This window comes from Sciurus carolinensis, chromosome 2 (assembly GCF_902686445.1).
Source record: "Sciurus carolinensis chromosome 2, mSciCar1.2, whole genome shotgun sequence".
NCBI lineage: Eukaryota > Metazoa > Chordata > Mammalia > Rodentia > Sciuridae > Sciurus > Sciurus carolinensis.
The window spans coordinates 27601346-27626656 of record NC_062214.1 but is presented as its reverse complement, the minus strand read 5'-3'; the positions used below and the strand labels follow the sequence as shown (position 1 = coordinate 27626656).

The following is a 25311-nucleotide window of genomic DNA, read 5'->3' as shown; positions in this document are numbered from 1 at the left end:
TAAGCCTATCTCCACTTCCGGCTTGGTCGAGAACTGGCATCTGTGTAGCACCTGCCGCATGCCTGGCATTCCTCTGCTCCCTCCACACTGGTGCTCCATTTAATCCTCACGAAGGAAGAAGGGAGGCAACGTCACCGTACGTGTCAGCAACCTTGGTTTACAAATGATGCCTTCAAGGCCTAGAGATTGGAGATTGGCTAGGGCTGAAGTGGGCAGAGGTCAGTCAGAGACCACCCTCACCTCCATGACCCAAACCTGACGCAGCAGGTGCTCAATATGTGAATCGAGCCAGGATTCAAAGCTATATCTAAGCCTTAGGTCCTACCTGTGCGTCACATCGCGGTGCTTCCCCGTTCCACGTGCCCCTTTCCCTAGGGTGAGTCCCTTCCTCCCAGCAGACTCCCAGAGATCCTCTTATTATCCTGCTGGTACTCGCCTGAGATCATTTTAAGAGGTTCCTCATTACCATGGCTTGGAAGTTCACTTCCCCAGGGCTGGGGAAACCCTGGGAGAAGTTAAATTATTTCTTTCTCCTCCTCCCAGGAGCAGACCACAGGGCCTTGCCTCAGCCTAAAGGCAAACACACACACACACACACACACAATACACACACACCCGGTGGGGGGAGGTGAGTAAAAGAAAGCTGTCCCAGGTCCTAGAATCATGTCCACCTCTGAATGAGGAACATGTCAGAGCTGGGGTAAGAGGGTCAAGAGTGGTCCTCGTTACCCTGGTTCTCTCAATCAGAAAACCAAGGTCAGATAGGAGGAGTGACCTGGTTGAAGTCACAGGGCCAGGTGACTAGAGATCACCATACAGAACTACAGAAGCCAGGGTTAGAAACTTGCAGCCCTCCTGACTCTTAGGCCTCGCTCCAAGCTTTTCAAAGGCAAATAAGTAAAAGATGAGGCAAAGGTCTGCAACCTAAGAGGGTGGCCCGCTGGGCCTTTGCTGTTTTACAACTGTGCATACAGCTGCAACACCTGAAGGGCTCGACACAGTACCCCTCCTCCAGGTGTGCTGCACAAAACAGGCCTTTTAACAAGTTCCCAGGTAATGCTGCTGCTGGTCTGTGGATCCCATTTTGAGAAGCACTGGTGTGGTGTTTTCTCAGACACTGTTGGGGAGTGGAATGGAGGGAGGATATAATGGCTCAAAGCTATCTTCCAGATAATGGGACAGAATCTCAACCTGTTCAATAGAAAACACCTTACTTAAGACACCCTGGGTTTCTAGCACTGGCAAATCAATCCTTCTTCCAACCTTTGCCACATTTCACCCAGGATCAAGGTGGCAGAAACTTCCATTTAGTCTGCCTATGGCATCAATCCCAATTCATTCCAGGAACAGGTGGGAAACTGGAATTCTAGCAACTGCTGCAGTACTGCTACAGGACACGCTCAAGAGAAGGCACAGGGTGAGTGCTCTCCGAAGCCTTTCTGTGTCATGGCAGGCTGGTGCCCAGCCCGAGATGCTCCAGGCAGAGCAGAGATCGTATCAGTGGTGACATCTGGATTTCAGTTTAGGCACTTGGCTTCAACCCCAGAACAAGTTTTATTAAGGTAAAAGTCACTCTGTTGTTTGTTCGGGGTGTGGTAGACTCAAACTCACTTTTGCTACCCCATGCAAACCAAGGGTTCCTTCCAAATATTCACCAGATCCAAGCAGGCAATCTGGTTACTAACAACAAATGACTCTTTACTTGTGACTTCCAGTTCTCTTTATGTCTGGTACTAGGGGCTGGGCCATGCTGGTAATGCCCATGCAGTCTGCCAAAATCTGACAGCACTAATACTCCTACCCCATGCCTCAGATTTGCCCCAGACTTCAGTGTTCTAGAAGGGCATGTCTTAGACATGTCTGAAAACAAGAAGGGAAAGAGGGAAAAAAGGGTGTTGCATGTAGTTGTCAAGGGTGTCCCTTTCTCAAAGGATGGAAGGAGATGCAGAGTGAGTCAGCTGGCTCGCAACGTCTTGGTCATCCTCCCTTAAGAAGAAATAATCAATGTTAAAATCCAACATGAGACACCAAAGGTGACGTGCTTCAGCACCGAGCCTCTGAATTCTGAAAACAGCCACTGTGCACAAGACTTCCTCCCTGGCCCCACAGCGAGACCCTTATTGCAGCCTGGGAAAGCAGGAACATTTCCATCTTCGTCACTATGCCCTATGGGGTGCCTGGGTGGCTCTAATCCACTCCTCCCAAGTCCCCAGACATCACTTTCTTTAACAAAGAAACAAAATACCAAATGCTTTCTGACCTGTGTATGATGCAGGCTGAGTTATAGCTTTCCCCTGGCACCTCTCACTGAAAGTGAAATTCCTTTAAAGTTGGGAAATTCATTGCAGTGTTTTATGGTATTGATTTATTTTAAACTTGGTTGGCAGTTTTAAGGCCTGCCATACCTCTGAGCCCCAGAAATGCGGGAGGAGGGCTCCATTTTCTGATTTTGTAATGCCACAGAGGACTCACAAGTGGGAATGAAAAGGGGCGAAGAGCTTATGTTCTGCCCTAGTTTACTGAGACGGAAACTTGGGTGCTCTTCCCCAGGCGTGGGCCCACTCTCCATCTCTACACTTCCTCCTGCCCGGAGCAAAGCCTCAGGATGCATCCTGAAATGTGACCCCCTCACACCTCACCTGGCAGGTCCAAGGCACCACCAAACCTCCTTCAAGATCCAGCCACAAACCCCCTGTTCTCCAAAGGCTTCCCTCTATTCTCCAGTCTCCCTACAGAGACATAATCTACCTCTGGTCTCCACTACTAAATTATAAGCTTCCAGAGGATAAAATCATCAGGGCCACCACTGGGCAACTGCCTCCAGATACCAGGGGAGCTCCTGCCCCAAACCTGACCTGACCCCAGAATTTTTCACCCTGGGTCTGCAGGCAGGTCCCTCAACCAGAGCGGCAAGACTGATGTCATCCCTCATTTTAATCAGGATTTAATAAGGGGGCTGAAAGGTCTGTGAGTGAGAAACATGGCAACTCCTGCCCTCTTGCTTAGGGTCCTCATCAACCTTAAAAGCTCTTCCTTGAGCAGGACACAGTGGCATATGCCACCAGCAGTTCTGGAGGCTGAGGCAGGAGAATTCCAAGTTCAAGGTCAGTCTCCAACTTAGTGAGGCCCTGTCTTTAAAAAAAAAAAAAAAAAAAAAAAAAAAAAGGTACTGGGGATGTGGCTCAGTGGTTAAGTGTACCCTGGGGTCAATCCCCAGAACCAAAACCAAAACAAACAAGAAACGTCTTTGGAATAGGCTTCTGCCAGGGACCAGGGACTAGAGACAACTAGGATGCCGTCTGCTCATGAGCCCCTTCCTCATGACTGAGCGTCAGGCGGTCCCACTGTCAGATTCCCTCCGAGCCGCGTGCTTTCCTCCAGAGCCGAGTGTGCGCTTCCGAACCTTTGGTAATTTCTGACTTCTGTTTATGTGGCTTCTCCCTTCTCTGCTGCTGTGACCTTTCCTCTCCTGCCAATGTTTGGGGCTTCGTCATGCGGGCTCACCTCACCTGGAGTGGCTGGTGGTCTGGCTGCAGTGTGGTGAGGGGAACCCACTACCTGCCTCAAAGCACAAATCCGTCACAAGGTGCTTTTTGAGAGACAGGAGGAGGCAGAATGGAAGAGTGGAATCTCTAGTCAGATACACCTAGCGTCAAATCCTGACTCTCAAAACCCTAGGAAAGCGATTCTTGACTTCCTTATCTACAGAATGAGAGCAACCAACAGAACAGTTAGGCAGATGGTACCTGATAACAAGAAGTACAGTGCTGAATTTAACAAGTGCTGCAGATTTCGAGTCAGGGCCACTGCCCCCACGTTTCAGGGGACCCTTAAAGCAGGCTTTGGTAAGCAGAGGTGATAACTGTCAGTGGGAGTGTCTCTGGGTCCCTGGGGTGAAAGGAAATGGGAGATGGAGAAGCCCTGAACCTCCAGACAGCTCTGCTCACAGCTGGATGATTCCATGCCCCTCTGCCTTGCCCACAGGGATACAGTCTCGGCTGGGTGGAGCCAAGGATGCCAGGGAGGGAGAGAATGTGAGCAGCATCTGGGCCTTGCTGTCAACAGCCCAGGGGCAGGCCTGTCCCCTCCCAGATGCTTTCATGTCCTACAGAGCTTCAAGGGACAGATGATCCCAGGGGCCAGCAGCCCCATTACATAACTGACAGCTCAGCTTCTTCCTGTTGATGCAGCAGCAACAACCAAGAGATGGCAACAGCAGCCGGGAGAGCTGCCCGGGTCTTACGGAAATACCAGCCTCCCCACCTACAGAGCAAGACTCCAAACACCAGCAGAGACAAGACCCCAGGGACGGTCTCTCTAAAACAGCAGTACAGACAAGACTCCAGGGACTAGTCTTCACCAGGGTCTTCACGGTTGTAGGATGAGCTTCAACTTCCTGGGAGAAAACCAAACACTGTCTTTGCTCACTGTCCCTCTAACTCTGGCACACATCTGTGAAGTGCTAGTGAGACAGAGTCAGGTAAAGCTGTGACCTCCCACTGTAGAGACAGGAACTCAAGAGAGATCAGGGAATAAAGGCTCAGAAGTTCTAGATAGGCCTGGATCAAAGAACTGATAATCAATGGATATATAACCCCTGACCTCCAAAGGATCTCTCTACTTTAAATAAAGCCCCTGTTCTTAAGGATCTAATAATCTACTTTAGGGCACAGGGAGGCATGTCCCTCCTCCCACCCGCCTTCCCCCAGGCAATTCAACACTAAGCTGGGATCAGCTTCTAGGGCACAGAATCAGTCACCGACTGCAGCTCCTTGATAGCTGCACCTTTCCTGGAAGCTTGCTCGCTTATATGCTCCTTCGAGCTACCTGATGGCTTAGCAGCAGACTGAATCTTCTCGGAAGAAACTACCTCCTGCAGGAAACCTACTAAGTGCCAAGTGCCTCACGTCTGTCAGTCATCTCAGAATGCCTGGGGCTGGGTGTGCAGGAAGTTCAATCTAGCTGATGTGTAACTCTTCGCTGAATTCAATCATGAAACATTTAAAATTTATCCAGGATTTAGAAATTCAATGAGAAAACACACCACACTGGTTAAAGCCAGGGACTCAGACTTGGGTTCCAGTGTAGCCTTTGTCTCTTCGTAGCTCTGTGACCTACAACAAGAAATTAGGCCCGATTTCTTTCTGCAACACCAGACTACTACCAAGATCACACACGGAGCAAAGAATATTTTCTATGACCCTTCAGGTCACATGAACATCTGATTTCCTTCAGCAGCCCTTAGCTGCCTACTCCAAATAGACGTCATTCGAGGGCCTGGATTCAAAAGGCCCTAGTAACAGAGGTTTGTATACTGGACAGCAGACTTGGCCATGAATGCAGTGTCCCTCATCCCACAACATCCTCCCTAGTAACATGTGGGCGGTGGCACCTGGAAGATCAGTTTGGCTGGCTTCCGGATTGGGGTAATAAGGCTTGTGGCTGGCTGGTAAGATCCATTAGGAATTATTAAATGTCTTCCAAAAGTGACAGATAAGGGAGAGATAGGGCCTATCATTATGTAATAGTTAAAAATAGATAAAATTTTCTGGAACAAGTAACTGGACAAGGTGGCCTTGGATACAGCTTTGTCCTAAAAGAAAAGTTCTTTGGTAATCCTCAGAAGCAAAGCTACGACAGTGCAGGTCTTTAGAGTGGAATGGAGTATTTTCACCTCAGGCCACGAGCTCCTCCAGACACCTAGTGCAGCACAGCAGTGTGCACCTAGTGTGACAGTATTTAATCCACATGTTTTATAGATGATTCTTGCACAACCTTTTGTGACTCCAATATCCTCCATAAGATAAACATGACTGATTCTATTTTAGGGATGATAAAACCAAGGCACAGAGAGGTAAAATAACTTGCCTGAGGCCACAGAGTCAGTAAACCACAGAAATGGAACTCAATCCCTAGGTTGTCCCAAGTCAACAATCCTTTCAGGGAAAACCCAAGTTTCCAATCCAAAGTGCATTTCCTTTCTGTGAAGAGTTAAAATCACTGACCCTTGACTAAAATGCTACTCTGCAACCTGCAACCTTGGAGCTGAGGGGTTTCTTTTCGTCAGTACTGGGGTCCGATGTACTTAATGTACGTAGCTAGTTTGAGCTGTGACAAGTCCAACTGGAACGTTGGCTAGGAAATCAGGACAGGCAAGTTCTGTCTCTTCTTTTGGGACCTCGCACTATCGCCTCATTCCTAGTTTTCTAGCTACCACCCACTTGCTGGCTCCTCTTCACAGCAAAAATTCCTCAGAAAAATCCATCTTTATTACTGGCTCCCTGGTTTATCTGCGCAGCTGAACCTTTTCAGAATGATAATAGACAGTTCGCCTTTTTCACTTTCTTCGTCTCCTGGCTGTACAATGGAGTTTTCCAGAAGTTACATGATGAGTGACATGGTGCCCAAATGTATTGCAGAAACGTGAATCCAGTTGACTATTAAGGAAGACATTAAAGAGATTTGCAAACACACACAACTACCCTACTTACTAAATGTTTCTGAAAACTTATTTTTCATAAAATGTTAGCTATGACATGTTATTTATTCATTCAAGAGGGATATTTAGTAACATTTCTCAGTTTTAATTTTTAACACATATCCACATGTAATCCCAAACGAAAGTTCCCTGGAGTCTACTCCCCAAACTTTGAGAATCACTAGTCTATTTTCTCACTATCTCCAAACCCTATCCTCTCATGCCTGCTCAAATCCACTCTAGTTAGGGGTTAGTATTACCCTACCAAAACCACCCAAGACACCAATCACTTCCCATTTGCTAAAACCAATGCCTAGTATTCAGAGTGGTCCAGAGCTTAGTCCTCTGGAATCTTCTCCTGAACTCCAGACTCAGCCAACTGCCTATTCTAGACCAGTACTTGAATTCTAAAATGGTGTGCCAAACTTCAGAGGATTAAACCCAGGCAAACCCATTTCCCCAATTCTCCCCATTGCACTTGATGGTAACTCTCTCCTTCTAACTGCTTAGTCCTGAATCTTGAAGCTATCCTTAATTCCTCCTCTCATACCTCACACGTCCAATCCACAGGAAATCTTGTTAGTTCTGACTTCAAAATAGACCCCAAATCCAATCATCCCCTCCCACCTCCACTGTTTCAGGCCCCCATCAACTCTTACCTGGATTATTACAGGGGCCTTCCATTTCGCCTCTCACTTGCTTCCCCATGGCTTATTTTTAGCACAGCAGACAAACACATCTTTCAAAAGATGAGGTATCGCACAGCAACACACACCAATGGCTTTCTATTTCACCCAGAACAAAAGACAAAATGTTTACCATGGCCTACAAAGCCTGTGCTGTTGACTCCTGTTACCTCGGCTTCTCTTTTCCTACCCTCAACTCTTGGCTACCATCTGGTAGTTAGGCCTTTATACTGGCTGTTGTCTGTCTGGGATGCTCTTTTCCCAGAAGTCCTCGACTCTCTCCCTCAACTCCTAACCTTTGCTCAAAGGTCACAGTCTCAAGGAGACTCACCTTGCCATTCCACCCACCTCCCAGCATTCTCTTTCCTCCTCCACTGGCCCTTTCTTCAGATGACCTGTGTTTACTGCCTGTTTTCTGAACATAATATAAGCTCCTCAACTGCAAAAATGTGTCTGCTTTTTTCACCAGTGTATTGCCCATGCCTGAAATGATACCTGGAAAATAGTTTCCCAATAAATACCTTGAAAAAGTAAAATTAGCTTTTCGGGAGGGGGTCTGGATTCACTGTTTTCAGCTCAAGCCTGATTCTCTAACCAGCCAGATCCAGTTCATCTACAGGACAATGAAAGGGAAGCTTCTAGCACCACAGTTCAGCTCTGGTCACACAGACCTAGGCCCAGCCCACAGTTAAGTGCCCACCTAGCACAGGGGAAGCCAGTACAATACTACCAGTAGGGTCCTACTTAGCTGTGAATCACAAAGTGAATCACGAAACGGCCTGGGGCACTTACCTGTGAAGTTCCTAACCTTTTCTCCTCTTCTCAAGGTCACCCCTTTCTCCTAGATAAAGGAATCACCTCTATTTAGCAAAAACTCTGCCCTGCAAAGCAGCTCAAGTCCCAAGTGTGGATATCCAAAGGGGAGCCCTGATCTCAATTTGCTTGACAACCTCACAATCCTAACCCAAATTCAGGTTCCTCTTCCAATGACAGTGTTCCTCCTACACCAGGGCAAACTAAGAATTCTAAGAGGGCTTTCAGAAGCAAAAAGGACAAGATGGAACTGGGGGGAGAGAGCATGAAATACAGCTCAAACACTGGTTGGCCAAGCCCCCAGTCTCTAACACAGCATGACCATGGGCTTCACTTTGGGGAATGGTACTGTCTTACTCAATGCATGGCAGACAAATTGGCCTGGCACCTGAAAAGGTACTCATAAATATCTGTAGACGGAAGAATTAAACCTAGTGCCTCGCTCAGCACTGATGTTAACCAACTCCTTTCATTTCAAACCAACTCAACCTAGAAATCTCAGAAGAATGGGAAAGGGGAGTAAGAACTGACTCTTAGTGACAGAGGCCTGGGCTGGATGGTTCCTGAGGCTTCCTCCTTGTGACCCACTGGGAATAGCACTAGCCCCCCAACCACCTCATCTCCAAGCTCATCAAGGGTAGCTCATTTACAGCTTGCCATACTGATGTTGAGGGGAAGAAAGTGGGACTGCTTGCGTAACATGTCTCTTCCCTAAATTTAGTGGGCTCTTGGGCAACCACTTAACCCCCTTGCCAGGCTGTCAAGGTGAAATGAAATGGCACATGTCAAAATGCCACACACACACACACACACACACACACACACACACACACACGGAGGTAACTTCTGATCTATTTCCTCTGCCAGCACCTCAGACTCCTGTCTGGGCACACAACTTTGGACCTTCTGCCTCAACTTCCATGCACAGGTTCCTTGTCCTGGCAGGTCCCTGTCCTTCCTCACTAACTGAAGTTACTCTCATCTCTCCAATGTGCCAGGATCTCTCTAGCACCAGGTCCTTTGCAGAAACCAATCCTTCTACCTAGGATGTTCCCTGCTACCCCCAACTCCCTATTCTTGCCTCTGGATACCACACCCGTTAGGTCAATTCCCCTTAACACTTCCCTCATTCACTATAAACAAATGTGACAAATGTTGATCAATGCTTTGCTCCCTAGTTAAAGCTGCATGAAGATGGGGAAAGTGAGATTTTGCTTAACATGCTCCTCCAGAGCCAGCAGAGGAAGAATAATTCTGCTAAGCAAGAAAAGACTTCCAGCAGCAGGGTGCATACCTATAATCCAAGTGATTAGGCAAGCTGAGGTGGGAGGATTGCAAGCTCAAAGTCAGCCTCAGCAAATTAGAGGCCCTAGGCAACTTAGACCCTGTGGCTAAGTAAAAAATTAAAGTGGCTCAATGGTAGAGAGCCCACGGGTTCAGTCCCTGGTACAAAAAAAAAAAGGAGACTTCATTACTATATTCTTTATAGTGTCTAAAATGGAGACACAATTTGATATTTAAAGTAGGAGAAAGGTTATATTATGGTCTATATAATGGGATGTCATATAATCACTGAAAACTACATTTTTTTTTTTTTGCGGTGCTGAGGATTGAACCCAGGGCCTTGTACTTGCGAGGCAAGCACTCTACCAACTGAGTTATATCCCCAGCCTGAAAACTACATATTCCAAGTATGATGAGGAGGTGCTCAGACCAACATGGAGTAAAAAGAGCAGAAGACCAGTGAAAAGAGCAGTCAGATGACCCCTAACCGCAGTCAGATCAAAACAATGTAGAGTCAGATAGACCTAAACAATGTAGAATCAGATGTGTGAACTGGAAGGATAGGATTGGTCATGCTTACTCCTGTTTGCATTTACTACTTGATGGGGTGTTTCTTATAAAATTTAACCCAAACACAATGTCCTCTCCGAAGACTCCCCTATGCTTCCCAACTTATGTTCCAATAATCCCACCTCTTTCTTCATCAAGACTTGGGGGCAAATAACAAGACTTACTTCTCATCAACCCTGTCTTCTCCCCAACTCTCCAGAGCCCACCCAGGGCCCAGGGTGACAAGAAGGGAGCACTCACCTAGTTTAAAAACACCCAAGATGGTCAGCCCTGAATTTTAAGCAGCACATGTGACCTGGTCCATTCTGGTTTCAAGTTCAAAGGCATCAGGCCGGTCCTGTGGGTTAGCAGCTAACATATCTTTCAAGAGCTGCTTGATCCCCTCAGACATGGAAGTCCTACGTTTCTGAGGGATGTGCAACTCCATCTTTGGGTTTTCTAGCAGCGCCTCACCAACAGGGACGATCTCAGTCCCCTGTTTAATGTAGGTCCCCAGGAGCTCTTTCTTGGTCTCAGAGTCAATGAAAGTGATTCTTTCTATCATTGCCCAGATGATAATGCCCAGGGCAAAGATGTCCGCCTTGGCCGTGTAGTGTCCCTCCCAGACTTCAGGGGCCATGTAGAAGTCTGAGCCACAGGCTGAGGACAGCCAGTATTTATTCACATTCACATTTTTGTTGTCTTGATTGCCCTCTTTGCCTCGAGGTGCCAGCCCAGCACAGACCTTGCTCAGTCCAAAGTCCGCCACCTTGAGGATAGGGGTGCCGGAGCGCTCTGTGATGAGGATGTTGTCTGGTTTTAGGTCCCTGTGCACGATGTGGTTTTTGTGCAGGAAGGCAATGGCGCTGGTGAGCTGTAGCATGAAGCTTTTGTTGGTGGCTGGGTCCGGCCTCCGAGACAGAACGTACTGATTCAGGTCTCCACCTTCACAGAACTCCATGACAAACCAGAGATAGCAGGGCTCCTCGGCATAGCCCAGGATCCTTTCTCCTAAACCAAAGGACAGGAAAGAGCTCGAGTGAGATGGATGTGTTCACATCACTTTTGAACCAAAACAATGCACTATGTTAAAAATGATGGTGGTGACAAATAATTCCTCCAATTCCTACACAATTGGCATCAAGCCAACTATAGACATGCAGGAGTGTTTCTAACCACATAGGCTAAGTCTAGGTATGACACGGAGCAGACTGGTGTCAAGCACCTGGGGTGTAGAATCAAGAGGTCTGGGTAGGAGCTCAGGTTACTGCTTACATGGTTGACTGGGAAGCCATTTTTTTCTTTACTGCTTCTGAATAGGGAGCATCAAGCACCCACACCTCCCAGGGCTGCTGGGAAGATGAGACAAGGTGAAGCACAGGAGCAGACTGCAGGGTGTTTGCTGTTTCTATTATCACTATACTCTACGCCAGGCAAATGACCCTCCCTTCTTTCCTGACTTGTGTGAGGACTCCATTGATGTAGGAAGAATGGCACAAATTATTTCAGAAGCCCCCTCCAACCCAGCAATATCTTCCGCTAGCCCACCACATGCCCACTGCAAGTCAAGAGGGCAACATGGGCCTGACTACAAAGTTAGCTTAGTTTCAAGGGGGCAGGTATCTGCGATAGCAACCACCATAAGCTGTAGGTCAGCAGTAAGGTCAACCTGTATCAACAATGAAGAGTGGGCAGGACCTGAATTGCCCTTTAAAGGACAGGCAGTGGACCAGCAGAAGGAAATAAGAAGGTAACTCTAGGCTGAGATGGCACAGACAATGGGACACAGGAATGAACCAAGTAGGAAAGGGTAAACAGAAGTCTGGAGTAGATGTGTAAGGCAGAATTTAGTTGTGTGGGCTTGAAAGCAGGAAAGCTGAGGACTAGTATCTCCAAGCAAATCCCAACATTCTTTATAAAGCAACTGACAGCACACTGAACACTTATGTGAAAGTTATTTGATGACAAGTGCCCTAAAAGTTGTCTAAGTAGGCAGATGTTTATTTTGCTAATGAAAATTTGGCTAGGGTTACAACTGTAGCAACTTGCCCTGGGTCATCTGTAACAGCCAGGATCTGAAAACAAGCCTTCAGGTCCCAGTATGGTGTAGCCACCTTCCCAATGACAGGAGCTGAACCTCCTCTGCCAAAGGATGCTTTTTACCAGTCACTGATTTTACCGTACCTTACTACAAAGACAATCAGTGATCCAGATGAGTCCCTACTACCCCAAACAACCCTGAAATTACCAAGGCTCATGGTCTACCAAAGCCAGAGGTTGGGGAGTTCCAGATTGAGCCTCTGTGATTTGACAAAAGTTTTAGGTTTTGACTATAACCTAACATACCTCACTTCCCCTGCAATTAATTCATTTGTTTCTATTACTCACAAAGTAATACAGGTAGAACCAGTCTAGGGCAGATGGCTTCTTCTTCTTCTTCTTCTTTTTTTTTTTTTTTTTTAAAGATCAGTAGTTTCCCCTCTCGTAATCCTCTTTCTAGGTCACTGGGAAGCAGGCTGAGGCTCTCTACCTAAAAACACTGCAAAATGAAGCAGCGACCTAAAGCCCCAATCTATCTAGACTGAAGGAGAGAGAAAGAAAAAGAAGAGGAAGGCTTCCTGGTGGTACAGCCAGAAAGGAAAAGATTAAAAGTCATCAAATTCCTTCTGCAAAGGCCACATCAGAAAACAGTGAAACTTCTGGTGGGAGAATAAAGGGTGGGGAACGATGATTATTTTATATACAAAGCTGGTAACTATGGCAATGGAAGAAAAAAAGAAAACAAGTCTACCAAACAGACCATAATGTAGGTCTAGGTCACAAGAATCCAGGGAAAGAAAATAAGGGCCAAAAAAGTGCCTGAAATTAGTCCGTGGGTGGGGCAGGGGGGACCCCTGGACCAAGGAGCCTGCTCTGAGGAGTGAGCTAAGTAAGCTTAGGAGGCGCTAAAGGAGGGGCTGGGTATGGGGAGGAAAACACTGGGCGGAAGCATTCTCAGAAGCCGAAATGGCATCAGTGACAGAATGGAAAACCTGGGAGTACAGCTACTTGTCCCAGAGACAGAACTACTCTGAGCACACAAGGGCCTTGGGTTTATTTCAGCTTCTGCACACCAGAAAAATGGAAGAGGTTAGAATTTTGGCCCTTACGTAAGGCAGAAGGCCTGCCCGGGTCTCCTGGCTACCTTATGACCAAAGGGAGGGGACATGGACAGCACCCCACATTTGTGCTCTTCTGTGGTAAAGCAAGCCAGGGTGACCTAAGAGGGGGAGCACAGACCCAGAAGCAAGGAGTCTGGGTGCATTCCCCAACTCTCTCCACTAACTTGTGGGTGGATTCTTAGTTTGCGGGGAAAATTGAGGTATGAGGGCAGATGGCTAGAACCCTGGTCCCTGAACCTGAGCATCAGTCTTTTTTGGTGGCTCCATCTTCTCATTGATCAAATTTGAAAATGACATCTACAGCACATGATCGCCATAAATTAAGTCACAGATTACATGAAATACAATTATATGAAATTTTGCAGAGGACAAAGGCACTTTGGAGGAATCACTGATCATGACTAACATTCTCTTTGCCACCAAACCCCAACCAGGTCCTTGGAAGTCATGATTTCAATAATCTCAGGGGTATAGACCCAGAATCAAGTTCTTGCATGTGAGGCAGAAGATGACTCTTAGATCAGAAAATGAAAGTGGATAATTATATCACATTTCTTAGGCAATAACAACTAAGACCTAAGTTCTAGCTAGTGCAGGCCACTTTTACTTGGGGTGGTCTCTCTACCTAAAAAGATCCCCTATCTCTGCCAAATGTGTGCCGGAATTGCTAACTGTGACCACCAAACGAGCCTTCAGAGTTAAGTCTTCAAGATACAAGTAAACGTCCACCTAAGGACAGCCCAAAGGCCACTCTTGCCCAACTTCCCAGGGAACCTCTTTCTCTGACCAGGCAGGGCCCTAGTTTATTTTATTTCAATTTTAATTAAATTAGACCAGACAGCTCATTAACAACTCATGGTTCAACTTCTATTTGGTCATGAGAAATGCTAGCTCACTTTGCAAACGCTGGGGGGTGCGGGGCAGGGGCGGGTTAGATTTCTCAGTTCTCCAGCATCCCCAGAGGGACGACCTGAGTCATTTACCAGGTGTGTACTGGGAAAGAGAAAATGGTCAAACTATCGGGGATTACAGAACACTGGTTCTGAAATGACACTAATTCCTGAAGACCAAAATGTCACAGTGGTCCATCTGTCAGAGCAGGGACTGATGGAGCTCAGGCCTACCTCAGAGCATCCAGTGGGTCCCCAACCAAGCCTGTGGTTATTTTCCCACTTTCAAGATGTACTATTGGAATGGGCAACTTCTATAATTCCCATGTGAAATTCAGTATTTTTAGCTGATAGAAACAAATAAAAACTTAGGTTTTTATAATTTCCTCGTCTGGTACAATCTGACAGGCTCTAATAAAATTAAGAGTGAAATGCCAGGAGCAGCAGCACCTATAATCCCAGAGACTCAGGAGGTTGAGGCAACAAAATGGCAAGTGCAAGGCCAGCCTGGCAACTTAGAGAGACCCTGTCTCTAAAATTTTTAAAAATTTAAGAAAGGGCTGGGGATTTAGCTCAATGGCAGAGTGCCCTGGGCTCTATCCTCAGTACTGGGCAGTGGCGGGCAGGAGGGGGGGCATTCAGAGTTAAAAACTGAGCTTCTATTCCAGAGAGGGAGAAAATATTGAGGATGTTACTTGGAAGTGACAAGAATTTGAGAACATGAACCCGAGTGCTCACTGGGTTTCAGACACAATGTCATTACCTGAGCCGTCTTATCTCACCGCCTACTGCACATTTTCTAGGTGAGGAAACTAAGGGCGAGAAAAGCTAAGTAACCTGCCCAAGAGCACTATGGGGAGTGTTTGGTAGGATCTGAGCCTCCACGGCCAAGTTCATCTAATAATGCTGCCTCCCAGTTCACAGAAGGCCGAACCATGCACTTTGATTAAAGAGGCAGGCCCACCGAAGTCAGGTGGCCACAAAACAGATTTCATATTTCAAAATATTCTATGTCACAGTTCACAAGGAGACAGAAAACAAAAAACAAACAAACCCTCCAAACCAAGCAGGTGCAAATAAACTAATGAAATCTTTCAATAAAATGTGCCCTGCTTTACTGAGAAACTGTAGGCCAGCAGGCTCCACGTGAGGACAGCGGTGTGAGCTTTGCATAAGCATGCACCTCCTGGGAAGATACAAAACGCCCTGGAGTTTATAAGCCAATTAGTTCCCAAGACATCTCCAGAGGTAGGAGGTCCAGTTTCTTGTCAATTCCATTCAAACAGTTCCTGCACACACATGGCTTGTCAGACTCCAGCGATGAGAGATGAGTTAAGATGCAGTCTCTGCCCCTACAAAGGCTGCTGGTTGGGAGAAGCATGATGTGTACAAATGTAAGAGCCAGCAAGGCCCCATTCTGCCTGAGGACTGGGGACAGAAAAGGAGAGAAAGGCAGGCTGGGAATAACTAAAGAGACCCTTCAGCTGTCTCTCCCAGGAAGGTGATGTGAAGGCACAGCTAAGGTCACAGGAGTCCAGGGAGTCACAGAAGAGATGCAACGCTGGGCAGGGTGAGGCTGGAGATGTTCTGGGGCAGACTGAGATGCTAAGAAATGGAAATGACTCAAAAGTCTCAATTTATTTTAGAAAGATACACTGCTCACCGAGTGTAAGAAGTCATCAAGTTTAGACATGGCATTTAAGCCCTTACAGACTGTTGACAACATTATGACATACCATGGACTAAGTCAACTTCTCATCTCAGAGCTGGTCTGTCTTAGATAATTGATGGAAAAAGTTCCCTCTGGAGGCATGAGGGGCTGGAGATGGAAGATAGGCGAGTAGTCAGGAGACTCGTCAGAAGGTTCTCAACCAAAGGAAGGGAGAGGGAATGAGAGAGACTTGGAGGTTTAGGATCAACAGAATTTAGTGTTTTATCTCATCTGATGGAAACCAAGTCAAGAGAGTACTCTGGCCAGTCCTCTCTTCTTACTCCAGACTCCCATATATTCTGAGTAACATCCTCCTTTATAGCCTTAATTAAGGCTCAAAAAATAAGCAACTTGCCCATCTATAGTCCCAGAGCTGGTGAGGGGCAGGAGCTAGAGTCTCCACAGCACGGAACCTCAGGATGCTCTACTACTGCCTCTTAGTGCCCCAGCAGAATCTCACACCCGGGTGTTCTGATTCCCCTGCAGGCACAAGCGCCTTGTGAGCAGACTGATGCATGTACTGAGGAATCTGATGTGCATCAAGGCCCTGGTGCTGATGGTCCAAATACACAACATGCAGATTCACTTCTTTTCAATAGAGGACTGATTATGATTTTTACCTAAATGTTCTGGGATGATAACAATTCAGTAGTACGTACCACGAGTCTTAAAAATACTCAATCGATTTGACAAAAAAATCCCACTCTAGCCAGGCATGGTGGTGCACACCTGTAATCCCAAGACTCAGGAGGCCGAGGCAGGAGGACCACAAGTTTGGGGCCAGCCTTGGCAACTTAGTGAGACCGTATCTCAAAATAAAAAGTTAAAAAAAAAAAAAAAAAAAAAGGGTCTGGGGACATAGCCCAGCAGTAAAACACACCCTGCGTTCAATTCCTGGTAGCAAAAACTAAATAAAAAATAAAAATCCCATCCTAGGAATTTATACTAAAAGTACCAAAAATATTAAAACAACCAAAACAACAACAACAAAAAACCCTACCACCAACAAGACACCCCCTAAACACCCAGAACACCCAGAACCAGTATTCCACATAGCATAATAAAAGTAAAGAATTGAAAACAACTAAAATGTCTAAGAATGGTAACAGTTAATTATGATATTTGCCACTTGGTTGAATGCTTTCAAGGGTCATGTTATATGTCAACAGAAACTTAAAGCAAAAGTCATAACACATCATAAACAAGTTTTAATGTGAAGGGGAAAAAAGAGCAGAATATTGTAAAGTTATGTTAAAGAAAAAATTAGAGATAAAAATGTAGTTTGAATAAGTTATGACTAGCTTTGCTTTAGTTAGTTAAGCATTGTATGCTAAAATCTTTTAAAGTGGTTCAGCTAAAGATCAGTCCTGACAGGGTGAAGGAAAGCCCCCACCATGTCTTCCCAAGAACAATGAGTATTTAGACCAATTCTGCTGCCCAATTTCAATGATTTGAGGCTGTGCCACGACACTACATAAAAGGTTGGGTACCATGTCAACACCATGGGGTGTGCCCAAAAGACTTCCTAAAATTAGTTAAATAGATCTGTTTTCAAAGGCTGCCAGGCAAGATACAGTGTCCTACAGAGGCCAAGAATGAACCTGCAGCCTGCAGGCCTGGTATCAGCATTTCCCTCTAGCCCCTGCTTTCTATTATGACCCAAGATCCAAAGAATCTGTTTCACTTTCCATAAACTGGAAAGAACACTGCCATTAATGGGCTCTTGTAAGGCTTGTGACATCTGAAGCACCTAGCACAGTGCCTAGACACCAGAGCAGATGACTACTGGGTGTTAATTATTTTAAGGTCTCTGAACACCAGTGGCAGTCATCCAATATGACCACATTGGTCATAAGACAGCATATCAAGAGCTGAGAAACTGCAGAGAACATCTGTTTATAAAAGGAGGGCTCTATCCTTCACTAGTGTCATATTGGACAAGTTATTTGACATTGATGCATCTCCATTTTTCTCATTTGTAACATCAGGTAACAAAAACACTAATTTCTCAGGAGAGGATTAAATGAGAAAATGAACATGAAAATACTGAGGGACAAGCAATCACCAGTTGGAACATTACTGGGGATCTGGGTAAAGTGTGTATTCTGCCAGCCAAGCAGAGCGGGAATAATCCATGGCATTCTTGGTTCAAGAATTTCTCCAGTGGCCACATACGCAAGCCTCGGCTTTTGCCAGGTCATTTCTGACCTTTACAATTCATCCCTCTTCCCTCTTGAGTCCACATTTCCAGCAGCTGGTTCCCTACAGCACTCCTCATAGGTTGCAGTGAAGTCACATGTGCTATAACATAACTGTCTCCTCCATTAGACTGGGCACATACGGAGGACTAAAACCAAGTCCGAGGGTTCCCCCAATATAGTGCATGCACATAATAGGTGTTCAAGAATGGGTGTTATGAGTTGGACAGATTTATAAAACGAACATGAAAAAAGTAGAAGCGAAGCTGAACAGTGAGACGGGACCTTGAGCCGACTTCCCATTTACTCTTACCTGAAGCTTGTCGGTGATCAGGTGATCCCTTTTCTTTCATTACTGTGAGGCTGATGATCAGCAAGGGGGCCTAGGGACAGCTACTCCCTCTTGCAGGTCCATTGTATAACATGTCAGGAACAGCCCCACAAACTAATCAGTGACAAGAAGAGCCCAAGGAAATAATCTTTGTTCTTGAGATTTGCAGAACTGAAGCACCTGGAGACCAGGTGTCTGATTAGGATCAGATATGCCTCGCTCTGCAAACTGCCTGTGAGAAGGTACCCACCATCTGTGATCACCCATCTCCTCCAGACTGCCCCGTAAATCAACTACTGGGAAGCTGACCCTTCATCAAGCTCGTTGTAATAAACAAAATACTCTATCCATCACCTGCGTCTCCACTGACTTGACTTCAATCAAGTACGCAAGGAGCAGGAGCCTGTGTGTGGTAACTAAGGCATGCAGAATATGTAAATTAAAGACAACTAGGTCAGGGTCCAGAATTGGAGTCACTGAGGAGGGTTCCCAGTCTAAAGAATACCACCAAAGGATAACTTCAAGGTGAACTGAGTTCTACTAGAAGTTAGGCTCTCCTTGAGAGTTTGCACTATTAAAAGCCTTACCCAATGCAACCCCAATTAACCAAAGCTCTCAATTAAGGAAGAGTCGTTTCTATCTCCTGGGGCTGTTACCTAAAAATTCCCAATGCACACAGAAAGCGAGCAGTGCCACAAACACTGATTAATATATAATTAAACAAACAGTAACTATTAGCCTCTAAATATGATTATGCCCATTTTAAAACCAAGAAAAACAGAACAACTCAGAACTTAAGCCACTTGTCCCAACTGTCCAGCCCATAGCAGTTAAGAAAGCAGACTCAAATCGGAATGCCTGTGCCGGTCCTGGCTTGGTTACTTGCTTAGCTGTTTTACGGTGGACCATTTCATTAACCTGTTGCTTCACCTATAAAAGATAACCACAGTGTTGACTTTCAAATGTGGTTCTAAGGGCTAAATGAAGTTAACAGGTAGAAAGCAGAGCACCTGGCACATATCAGCAAGTTTTATGAACAGGGTGAAAAATGGACTAAAACTTGACTCCAAGTTCAGTGTTCTATTGTAACCTGTTAATTTACTTATCTGGCAGGGTAGCCAAAGATCACCTTCCATCCAGCCCAGTTTACCTGGGGACTCTATAAACCCTGAAGGCCTAAGCTACAGTACAGAATTCAAAAATGCTTTCCAGGAGCCTGGGCAAGGGGAGGCCCTGCCCTGTAAGCCCCCACAATTCCCCAGACACTCAACAGTCTAAAAGAGCTCGCAGACACCCAATCCATTGCTAAGACCCTGGCCTTCCCCACGTCAGTTCTTTCCTCAGTCACTTGTGTTCCCTGCTCCCCAACACTTCTAACTAAATTCCCAGAGAGAACCTGTTTTCTAGGCTGTCACCACTCATGTCCTTGCATCGTTCTGTCCACCCGGGCATGTGTGTACCTCATGGGGCAAGCTATGCATAGACCCTTCTAGTATCACAGCCCAGATCATGGTGGCCATTCTGTTGGTAAGCAAGTAAGACCACTTCCCAAGGACTTGGGTTCCCACCATCTCAAGCTACCTAAAGAACACTTGAGTCATAAATATCAAACAACTGGTAAAGTAGAACTAGTGTCTTACCAAGACGGGGATAGGCTAAGATCCCAGTTTTCAAATGTCTAGTTTTGTCAGTCTTAAGAGCTGATCCTAATTTTACTTTGTGTCTGGGGAGGGGCTCCTCACTTGCTGTTTGTCAGAAGGATTTAGAGGGACAGAGTTTCTGAGTTTGCAGCCAGACTTGCCTGCTGTCTTCTAAGTGGCAGGGATCTTGAACTTTGTTTTAGGTGCAATCAAAACAGGGCCATGTAGCAATGGAAAGCAAGGGATGCCTTAATTCCTCTTTTATGTGAAAAGTACTTCAAAGCTAAACAAAGACACAGACACCAACTCATCAACCAAGTAATTTGTAGGACTGTTAAAAGTTGGTTTTAAAAAGTCACTCTTTAAAAGGCTGGTTTCAGTGCTGCCACTAACTCATTTTTGGCAAGCTCTGTTCTTTCTGAGCTCCAGTTTCCTTCCTTATGAAACTCAGGCCATAGTCTTTTGACTCTATAGCTTCTGTTCTCTATAAAGTGCTTCTGGGTAGGACTTGGTTGGTCCTGGCTTAGAAAGGAAAAATGTGATGCACGAAGTTTACCAAAGCAGGACCGGTATTAGACCAAGAGCACTGTAAAAAGTTTCTTTCCTTTTTTTTTTTTTTTTTTAAATTTTGGGTCATTTATACATCAAGTAATTTCCTGAGACTACAGACATGCCTTCTGTGCATTCACTAGACAGCTGAGATGACAGGGAGAAAAAATAACCAATCCACTGGCCCAAGAGTAAATTTGACTATACTCTGATCTCTGCCTATCCTCAGCCCAAGGGTTCCTTTTTTCAAGCCCACCTTCTCCCCTAACTCCTGATTATCTCTAAATTCTACAATAATCTCTACAGTGCTAATGACCTAACCTGCCATTTCCTCCAGTGATCTCGACCACCATGCAATTCTTCGAACTCTATAAGTAAGTTAGCAAGGAGATTATTATGGGAGTGCAGTGGGGGTTGTACTACCCCTTCAAATATCACTGTAGGGGCCTGGTAAAAAATATGGGCATCTGCTTCCATTGAGACTTCAGGGCAGATTATCATCACTTTGGTCTAATTTCAAAATCCTTCTAAATTGCAGGAGATGGAGCAGAGGGTATCTGCAAAGGACTTTTCTGTTTAATGAGGTCTGAATTAGGTCATCTCTAGGGTTCCTTCCTGCTCTAACTTACTGGACAGGATAGGTAGGCTGTAAATCCTGATCAAGACCACTAAATCTTGGAAGCTCGAATCAGGAAAACTTAACCTGGAGATACTTGGATCTTTGTTCCCCACTTTAATATTACATAAGCAAAATGATTGCTTGTTTGCTACTTGGTAAATTAACAAGGACAATGAAGCTTGACTGTCATTTCCATAAGTAGAGAAAATACATTTTCTTCATTGTTATCCTGAGCCCAGAACACTGTAGAGGCTCAAATATTCTGAAGACTCTAAATGAGTAAAAGGGACAATATTAAGTATGTGGTCTAAAGCAAACTATTTTATTTCTCTAGTTTTAGTTTGCAAAGGCAGGATGAAAACATCAGAGATTTTGTGAAGTTGGTGTTGCTAACACAGGAAATAAGATGTGGTCCACAGTCAAGTTGGGAAACTTCAAGAACATGAATCTCAGTACCTCATGCCTATAATTCCAGCCACTCAGGAGGCTGAGGCAGGAGGACTGAGTTCAAGGTCAGTCTGCACAACTCAGAGAGGCCCTCCCTCAAAAAAATAAAAAGGTTTAGGGTAGGGTACCCCTGGGTTCAATTCCTAGTACCAGGAAAAACAAACAAACAAAAAAAAACAAAAAAAAAAAAAATTGGGGGTTGGTGGAAAAGGGTTCAGAATGCAGCCTGAAGTTACTGAGGCAGTGAATTCCTCCTTATCTGGAGCACTTATTGACATTCCCAGTGTACACAGCAACTCTATGACCTTACAGATACAGGTATGTGCCTCACAGGTTTTAGACAACTTATCCCATGTCCTGTACACTAGTTCAGGACTGAATATAAGTCTAACTCCAAAGTCCACAGTATTAACCACTATTCTCTGCTGCTCTTGATCACTGTAGGATTCTTAAAAATTCTTCTACCTGTAAGGAAAATTTCCAGGTATTTATATTTTGAGAGAGTAAACAAGAACTGTAAATTGAGGTTAAAATTTCAAAACTGGCATCAATGAACTAAAGATAAAAGGGAGTGTTCAGCAAAGCAAAATTCCCACATCCCACAACAGCCCTGAAGTATGAAATCCAGACCATTCATTAACCATGGTGAAACACCTGAGAAAGAATGACTTAAAAATAAGTGATGCGCTCCTGGATCACAGGCAAGGTAGAAGCAATGTCCCAAGAGTCTTTTCAAAACAAAAGCATCACTCTGGGGGAATGATGGACTTTTTCAGAATGAAAGGGGCAGGGACTAACAAAGTAACAAGTATACTTTGGAAAAGGGCCCCAGGTGATATGGTTTGACATCTAGTCCACCATCAAAACAAATAAGTTGAAACAGAACAAGGAGTTCTCTTGGCATAGACTAATGGGATTCTATAGAAAAATTGGGCCAAAGCTCCAAGAAAGACTTTGGGACACCAGCCTACCCAACCACAAATCCTACTTACTCTTAGAAATTCATTCTTAGGTAGAAGAGTAGAATTAACTCATTTTGAAAGGACTCAGGCCTTGAAAGACAGCTCTGGGTCCACATTACTTAAGTATGAGAACATTACTTAAGTACATGAGAACAAGGAGTTATAGTCCAACTTCCCTTTCAAGCTGATTAACCTTAATCAAATTAAGTTCACCTCTAAGCCTTAATTTTTCTATTTATAGAAATGGGACAGAATTTACTTATAACATTATTACCTAAAATCGCTTCAGTGCTCAGACCAACCCTGGGACTCAGATTAGTTAATTTTCCCCTTGATTCTCCAATCTCAGTGAGTCTCTTCACACTTTTCGAGACCACTGTTCTTTTCCTCCATGAACAGATCCCTGGTTACTTGTTCTCCCAGGGCTGCAAGTTCCTTGGACTCACAGAGCCCAATTTTCTTCATAAATAAAATTACTTCCCAGATTCTGAGGTTAGGAAAAAGATTAACCATGTTAAAAGGCAGGAAAAGATGTCTGGTGGTTTGTTATGGGACAGTTCTAGGTCCACCTATGGGAGTTATTAGTCTGCATGCCCCAGAAGACTAAGACAGAAAGCCAACCCGCTTTCCTGACTGCTCTGAGATGAAGGGCTCAGAGGAAAACGCAGACTAGGAATGCAAGAGTTTTGGGGGTGGAGCTGGAGTTGTCAGGAAACCTGGAACCAGAGAGGGGGCGGGTGGGTCAGATGAAAGTGTCTTTTTGTTTTAGGAGGGAAAAAAGAAGAAACCTTAGAGGGTGAGGGGGCTCCCCATGCAGTTCTGCCAACAACCCAGAACAGGACCCCTTCTGCTCCCCATCAGATCTTATGAGTGCTAGACATTTAAAAACAAAGCGGCACGCTGACTACTTACTAAGATAATGGTCAGCATTTAAATGAGCTCTTGTTATGAAAAAGTCAGTTAACATTCGGGGCTGGGGCTGATCTTGAGCAAGGGTAAGAGGGCCCCAATGCCTGGGCCTGGGAAAGGAGGGTGTGTCTGTGCCCAGGGTGACAGGACCAGGGCCAAGGGGGCCCGGGGACAGTTAGGACCCAGCGATCCGGAGGGCGGGTGTCCCGGCCCTGCGAGCGCCCACCGTGTCCCTACCTTTGAGCGAGGTCTCCACCAGGCGCAGGTAAAGCTGCGAGCTCTTGTTGCCGTGACTCATGCGCTGGGCTAGCCCGTTGCGCTGCAGGACGCACTCCTCAAACTGCACGACGTTCTGGTGGCGCCGCTTGAGGCTGGTCAGGGCCCAGAATTCAGCCAGCGCCAGCTCCACGTTCTCGGGGGCGTCGCAGCGGATCTTCTTGACCGCCACCCGGGCCCCGCTGCGCCCGGCCACTGCCTCGTAAACCACGCCGTAGCTGCCGCGCCCGATCTCGGCCAACAGGCTGTAGCGCGGCCGCGCAGACCCGCCGCCACCCTCTGGCCGCCGCCTCGCCAGGTAGGCCTCGCCCGGGACCTCGGCCGCCACCGGATTCATGGCTTGGGCCGCCGCCGCCGGCCTCAGCTTCGCGCTGGGCGCCCGCGGCACTGGGCTTCGCCTTTTCCGCTCCAGGCTTTGTGTACCTCTGCGGGCGCCGTCCTCCTCCCCCGTTTCCATGGCTGCGGGCGGCGGGGGGAGCAGCAACGGTGCTGCCCGGGCCCCCCCTGCCTCATCCCTCCGTCCGGCCCCGGGACGCGGAGGAGCGGGACCTTGGATTGTGACCTGCGGGCGAAAGAATCAGTTAAACGACCAGGCCGAGGCGGGGAGGCAAGGAGCGTAGGCCGCGGAGCGTCCCACCTCCTCCTCCTCCGGCCGCCGCGGCCCCTTTAAGACGGAAGCCACTGCCGAGGATTGAACCGGGGAAGGGAGGGGAAAGCGGGAAAGACGGAACCACTAAGCAGTGGCTCAGAGGGTGAACCGGAAAGAAAAGCAAAAACTATCCACTTTTTCCGTTAAGTTATCGGTAGGAATCGGAAAAATAAGAACCGGCAGCCTCCGCGATGTATGAAAAGCGCCTTGAAGGAGGGATTCTGCCCGTTCAAATATTTTTCCCAGCTTGGTCCCCTTGGAGATCCCCCTCCCCGCGTCCTGCTTTGTGTGCTCCGGGGTGTAAACAGTCCATTGAATTAAGACCTAGCAGAGCCCAAAGGATCGACCCAAGTCCCCAAGGGCAGCGGGTGGAGGAAACGGACCAAAAGTTCGGCCTCTCCGAGTGAGACAAACCAAAGACCCCGTTTCCCGCCGCCAGCGCCGAGGCAGCGGGCAGAAGCCCCAGAGCTGGCTCTTGCCTTTACTCCGCCGGCCTGTCCTTACCTGGCCGGCACCGTTCCACTTCCGGGCGGCCCGCTTCCCCCCTGGGGCCCTAGCCAGGGGATGGTCCGCTCCGGGCTGGGGCTGCCTCCGGGACCGAGTTGCGCGGGAGGCGGCGGCCCGAGTCAGGCTTGCGACAGGTCCCACCGCTGCGCCGGTGGTGGCAGAGGCGCTCGCGGGGGAGGCCCAGGCTTCCAGGTTCCCGTGGCCCTCCACGTGTTCGCGCCAGCTGAGCCCTTTACATAACCTTTTTATATAAGCTGCACCTCCCGCCGCCGCACGGGTCAGCGGAGACTCCTGGTGGCCCATCCCCCGGGAGGCCAGCACAGTTCTGCGCCGCCCGGGTCTTGCCAAGGTCGACGCAGCGGCCGCCACCCAGCGCACCCGGGACGCTAAGCCGGGGCCCAATCACCGGCGAGAACACCCAACCAACAAAAAATACGCGCCAAATTCCCGCGATTCGCGGCGGCCTCAGGGTCTACGCAGCCGCCTGCGCACCGCAACCGCCTCTCCTCTCGAGAAGTGCGTGAGGACTAACCGCCCGCGGTTGGTGCCTCATAAATACTGATTGGGTGATTGGATTCGTCAGTTTGATTGATTCACAGCTCGGGCCTGGGAACCTCACCGACTGGGTTGGAATGCTCACTGTCACTCCTGC

The 25311-nt window shown here is 47.0% G+C and overlaps 1 protein-coding gene across 1 annotated transcript in view; it reads right to left on the bottom strand.

Annotated features, from left to right (window-relative positions):
* The window catches only part of Stk35 (serine/threonine kinase 35), a 36287-nt gene extending 11258 nt beyond the window's left edge, over window positions 1-25029 (bottom strand). The window contains exons 1-3 of the mRNA XM_047540564.1: window positions 24657-25029; window positions 23465-24065; window positions 10072-10821 (exon numbers count right to left, since the gene is read on the bottom strand). Of these exons, the coding sequence (XP_047396520.1) occupies window positions 10109-10821; window positions 23465-24065; window positions 24657-24962 (1620 nt within the window). The 5' untranslated portion in view covers window positions 24963-25029 and the 3' untranslated portion in view covers window positions 10072-10108. The remainder of the gene's footprint in view (window positions 1-10071; window positions 10822-23464; window positions 24066-24656) is intronic.
* Between the last annotated feature and the right edge of the window lie 282 nt (window positions 25030-25311).